The 6,000-nt window shown below is 53.0% G+C and overlaps 1 protein-coding gene across 1 annotated transcript in view; it reads left to right on the top strand.

Moving 5' to 3' along the window:
• Nucleotides 1-4,116, top strand: part of RTN4RL1 (reticulon 4 receptor like 1) — a 28,989-nt gene extending 24,873 nt beyond the window's left edge. The window contains exon 2 of the mRNA XM_074557231.1: nt 2,016-4,116. Within this exon, the coding sequence (XP_074413332.1) occupies nt 2,016-3,379 (1,364 nt within the window). The 3' untranslated portion in view covers nt 3,380-4,116. The remainder of the gene's footprint in view (nt 1-2,015) is intronic.
• Nucleotides 4,117-6,000: the final 1,884 nt, after the last annotated feature.

A 6,000-nucleotide genomic window follows, 5' to 3' on the forward strand; every position in this document is an offset into this window, starting at 1 on the left:
GTCACAGCACTTGTGCCTGGCAGGGTTTTGCTAATAAACATCAGACCTACGGAAGGCGCCGTGCTCCGGTGTCACCGAGGTAAGACGGGGGACGTGGAGCCGTCCCACCTTGGTGGAGCACATCCTCGAGTTGAAAAACCCAGCAGAACATATCTGCAAACACTGCTTGATCCCTCCCACTGTAGGATAATCACAATATCCTCAGGACACCGCTGTTTCCCGGGCTGTGAGTGGCAGCCAGGGCTCCTGTTTTGGCAGGGAGCTCTGGGTAGTCAGCACGACGCTCCCACCAGCGCAGCCCCTCGCTCGTCGTGCAGAGGCACGACAGCAAAGCCAAAATGCTACGGCAGTGACTTGGAGAATGTTCCTTTTCCTACACAGCCGTAGGAGTTGTCGCGAATTCAGCGTTCCCGACTCACCAGCCCTTTTTGGCAGTGGCGCAGGGATGAGACATCCCTCCTGGTAGCCCGTGCTTCGTTTCTGAAGGGCAGTGCCTGGAAGTCATCCCCCTCATTCCCATCCCCAGGCAAGGCTCCATCCCATGCTTTGGGCAGCGATGCTATTTTTTCCCCTATTAACCGCCCAGTCAGCGATGACTGGCTCTTACTGGTGATTTATGGAGAGTCTGAATAACCCAGTTCATCTAAAATATGTGGCAACTTTGCCTTGAAAGGATAGGGTTAGATGGAGGGGTCACATGCTGTTAACTAAACAGCAATAGATCTCCATACCAGGGAAAAGGCAACAGCAACCACACAGTTATATTTCAAACACAATTAATAAGAAAACAGTGAGGTTTTTGTGCCTCCAACTCGTATTAGGCTGTAGGCACTGAAAAGAAGGACTGTAAAAGCCCAAGGGGTCCTGGCTCTTGGACTAGCTGGTGATAACGACGTGGAGTAATTAGAGATGAACTCCACTTCCACTCTCGTTTTTCAGATTAGTACAAGCTGAGCAGGACTCGTGGGCAGGATGGCACCGGCAGCTGTGCGCTGCTCCGCTGTTACTCCTTTTCCCTGCGAAGTCCAGAGGCAGAATTCATTAGACATGAGCAAATTTTGCGTGTAAGAGGAAAAAGCCAAATCTAGGAGGAAAATCTGAATGAGAAATGACAAGTCTGGTGCAACGAGTCTGAAAAGCCACTCGGCGCAGAAGGAATAGCCTGAAAGCAAGCCTGGTGCGAGGAGTGGGAGCGAGACGGGAGCGAGTGGGGCGGCGGAACCCGAGCTCTGAGGAGCTGAGCAGAGGGAGGGCACGGTTCTGCCTCATTCTCTGCTTCTCTGCTGCGAGAAAAACCCCAGTCACAGGCACATTCTGTAGCATTAGAGGATGCAATATGCTTTGCCACAGGACATCCATTTAAAAATATGTCTGAGCATCCCACTTCCAAACGGAGGTTTCGGCTCAGCCTTTTCCACCAACTGCTGACAACATGTTTCCCTGTAAAGCGCTCGGGTTTCGGGGTGGATGGTGGTGTCTAACAACTGTAGTGAAAGGAGACGGTGGGGATGGGTCTGTGCCTTTGGGGGGAGTGGGATGCACCGCACACGTGTGATTTTAGGTGCTTCGCTGGGAACTGCTGAATCTCTGCAGCTTTTCCTTTCCAATATGCGCAGGCGATTTAACAGATGCATTTCAAGAGGAGTGGGGGACACCTGCGAGGGTTTGAATTGCCCCTGTTTGCTCTCACACCGCGGCGTTTCCCTGCCTGCAGGCAAAGGGGCTCTGCTGCCTGAATTCTCACCGAGAAACTTTCTGCTGCCTGTTCCGGGCTGGGAACACAACCAGGCGCCTGTTGCAGGCAGGGAGAGGAGGCAGGGAGTACTCCATACATCACGTTTCAGCTGCCGTGGGTGATGAGCCTACTCATCACAGCCGCGTGGGTAATTCATGAGCAGAGAGGAGGGCTGAGCTAATTGGGGGCGTTTTTCACCCGGAATAGTCTCCGGAGCAGCGATGGGTGGGCGGGAGGTGCCCGGTTCCCGCTGACGCCGCTCTCCCCTCTCTCCGCACAGGGGGGTTTGCGGAGCTGCTGCTGGTGCTGCTGGGGCTGAAGGTGCCCGGTGCCCTGGGCTGCCCCACCGACTGCGTGTGCTACCCCTCGCCCATGACCGTCAGCTGCCAGGCTCACAACTTCGTCACCATCCCCGAGGGCATCCCCGAGGACAGCGAGAGGATCTTCCTCCAGAACAACCAGATCACCTTGCTGCTGCGGGGCCACTTCAGCCCTTCCATGGTCACCCTCTGGATCTACTCCAACAACATCACCTTCATCGACCCCAACACCTTCGACGGGTTCATCAACCTGGAAGAGCTGGATCTGGGGGACAACCGCTACCTAAGGGCTTTAGCTGCAGACACTTTCCAAGGGCTGGTGAAACTCCACGCCTTGTATCTGTACAAGTGCGGGCTGAGCTCTCTCCCCAGCGGGATTTTCGGTGGCCTCCACAACCTGCAATACCTTTACCTGCAAGACAACCACATTGAGTTCCTTCAGGACGATATTTTTGTTGACTTGGTTAACCTCAGCCATCTTTTTCTCCATGGAAACAAGCTCTGGAGCCTCCATCAGAACACGTTCAGGGGACTAATAAACCTGGATCGGCTGCTCATCCATCAAAATCAGCTGCAGTGGATTCATAGGCGGGCTTTTCATGACCTCCGAAGATTGACCACGCTTTTCCTGTTCAATAACAGCCTCTCGGAGCTGCAGGGGGACTGCCTGGCCCACCTGGGAGCCCTGGAGTTCCTCAGGCTGAATGGGAACCCGTGGAGCTGCGACTGCAAAGCCCGTTCCCTCTGGGAATGGCTGCACAGGTTCAGAGGCTCCAGCTCCAGCGTCATCTGCGAGTCCCCCGAGCAGATGCATGGCAAGGACCTCAAGGTGCTAAGAGCAGAAGACTTTAGGAACTGTTCAGGGTCCGAGTCGCTCCACCAGATGAAAACACACACCTTCTCCACGGCGGACAGAGGAGCCTCCAAATCCCACCATCCCCACCACTCCTCCAAGGAGAAGGGGAAGGAGCGAGGGGCTGAGAACAGTTTGCACAGCAACCAGCCCGCCGGCCCGCCGGGCTCCCGGCCGGGCTACCGCAAACCCGGCAAGAACTGCACCAGCCACAAGAGCCGCAACCGAACCTCCAAACCGGTGTCCTTGGGGCCGCGCAAAAACGGGCAGGAGTTCCCGGACTATGTGCCTGACTATCAGCACAAATACAGCTTCGGGGCCGTGCCCACGCTGTCCCCCAGGCGCAAGGGTAAGTGCACCCGGCGGACGCCCATCCGCCCGCCCAGCGGGGTCCAGCAGGCGGCCGGCTGCCCGGGGCTCAGGGCGTCGCTCCTGCTTTTCCTGGTGGTGTTGGCGGCCGTCATCCGCTGAGCCCCGCCGGCCGCGGCCGCGGACGGAGCGGAGCTTGTACTGCCACCAATCTACAAAGGACCAGAGTTTCTTTTCTTCTTGTTTTTTTGTACGTGGCTCAGCGTTGGCCTGGCGAAGGGAAGAACGTTGTCTCGGCTTCCTGCGAGGGTTGTCTGCGTGCCCGGCCGGACTGTGCCGAGCGCAGCGGGAGCAGATTAAAAGGCATTATCACACCTTGTCACAAACAGCCTAACCGAGCACCTACGACAATAACAACAAAAAAAGCCAACCTTACAAAAAGCAGATAACAGGGGTGGTAACCAATTCGTCGGTGACAGCACCCAGACAAATGGACTGTATCCATGCTCTTGTGAAATCCCGTCCGTTTGAGAGCGCTCCGAACGACCCCTCCAATTACCGAAAGGAACATAATTGCTGTAAAAACCATCACCGATTAAGCCTACACTGTTTCTCTCTGAAAGTGAGTGCAAGGACACTGATGCCGATGTAATAAGGACATTTGGTTCTCCCACGTTTTAGCCCTTTTGGCTCCAAACCCAGAGGCCAAAGTTGGCTGGGAATCTCTTAGAAGACAATCTCAAAACCCCTGAATATCTCAGGCATTACAGCAGAACAGGGCTTGCCTGCTGGGCTTGGAGTAGCCAACAACCAAAGGAAAGACTGATTAGAGGTGGAATTAAACAAAAAAAAAAAAAAAACAAAAAACCAAACCCCAACAAACCCAACACATAAAGAAATGAGGTACCTGCAGGAGGTGCGTTTTTTGTAACCATGTTCACGCATCTGAGAAAAACACCCCAACAATTGCACAGGCTCCCCCTCTTCCCCTCAATTATCCATATGTATGTCTTACAATGTTTATAAACTATATGGAAACTGTATCTTCAGAACTAAGGATTGTATTATTGAATTTATAGCAGACCAGTATATGATTTTTTTTTTTCCTTGAGAAAACAAACCGGCAGCAGTGCCTACAGATGCTGAAAGCCATCGGGCGGGCTCAGTACACGCGGGGGAACCACAACGGACCAATGTTCTCAGCAATTCAGAGCACTAAACTTTGGGAGGGGTTGGGGGGTGGCGGTGTGCCATGCAGCAAAGTCCATACCCAGAGAGCCAAAATTCACCCTTACATCCTAATTTGTAACTGGCAGGGGGGAGAGAGAGAGAGAGAGAGAGATTAATTAGCCCAAATAAATAGAGCCATAGAGCTCTGTCTCCGGAGAGCACTCGAGGCCCCGGGGAGGACAGGGGCTGGTTTTGGAGCTGGAGGCAGAAAGAGGCTTCCCAGCCGTGGCAGTGGTGTGAGGACCTTTATAGCTGGACTAAGGTTTTCACTGGGGCAGCAAGGAGCAGCTCCCAGGCTGCAGACAGACCTGACAGAGTCAGGAGGGGTTTTGTTTCTTAAAAGGAACAGATTCTGGAAGAGTCAGAGCAGGGGGAAGCAACAGCTTGTAGAGGACCGGCGAGAAGCGCGGTGCCTAAGGTTCCTGGTCCATGGCAGGAGAGGGAAATCCGTGGTCCAAGAGAGCTGTACAAAGGGGGTTGTGGGGAGGTGGAGGAGAGGGGCAGGGCATCCTGCTCCACTTTTCCTGGGTTAAACCATGTGCTGGAGGGATGTGTTTGCTGGTCGGGGGCACGGCAGAGCCGGCAGCTCCACCGTGGGCCCGGGGAGGTGCTGCCCAGATTCTGCATTTGGTGTGAATTCCCTGTCAGCGTGGATGTGTGAGACCAAACAGACACTGAAGTTAATGAAACAAGAGAAATAAAAGTGATCTTGGACAAGAAAAGGCTTCTGTTTTTCCATAACCACATTTCAGTTGTGGTGTTTGTGGCTCAGGTGGGGGGGCTGGAAATGCTGAAAAAATCCAGCTGCAGTTTTCCATCAAACACACAATTAATTCCAGGAAGGATGGGCCAGCTGGGGAAATGCTCTCCCAACCACTGTGGGGAAGGGGAGAGGGTATTTACACAGTGGCAGATCCCTTGGAGGTATCTGGAAATGGAAAGGGAAACTCCCACTGAAAAGAGAAGCAGAAAATTCCCCAATGCACTTGTGTTTACGAGCAGCTGGATGCTGAGAGTGGGAAGCTGGAGGGGCACGGCCTCCTCTGTCCATCTTGCAAGCAAGGAAAGCCAGAGGCTTGGATGCTTCTCTTTTAAACACCCTTCTTGGGGAATAGCAAGAGTGATTCTGGGAGGAGGAAGGAAGAGGTTACTTCATCAAGCCCTCTGCCTTCCAGCTCCTACCCAAACTTTTCTGTCTACAGGGCTCTAAAGCTCCACTAAAGGGATGTCCAATGCAGCCAGAACAAATAATCCGTGGTCTGAAATAGCTCCCTCATGTCCTACTCTCTATAACCAATAGCAACTGAATGAGCCTGGCACTGTCCCTCAGAAGTGGAGCATGTTGTTATGTTGGTTATTTCGTTTCATACTCTGGAAATCAAAGCTCTCAGTGGGAGAATGAAGAAGAGAAGCACTTTATTAATTTTTTTTTTAAGTCTGTGTGTAACTCCTGTAATATAGGAGTGAAATGTCAGCACAGGAGATGCTAATGTTTTATAAATGATTTGGGTGCAGCAGGCACGGTGGATAGTCTTTGAGATGAATTATATTAG

Source organism: Zonotrichia albicollis, chromosome 22 (assembly GCF_047830755.1).
Source record: "Zonotrichia albicollis isolate bZonAlb1 chromosome 22, bZonAlb1.hap1, whole genome shotgun sequence".
Classification (NCBI taxonomy): domain Eukaryota; kingdom Metazoa; phylum Chordata; class Aves; order Passeriformes; family Passerellidae; genus Zonotrichia; species Zonotrichia albicollis.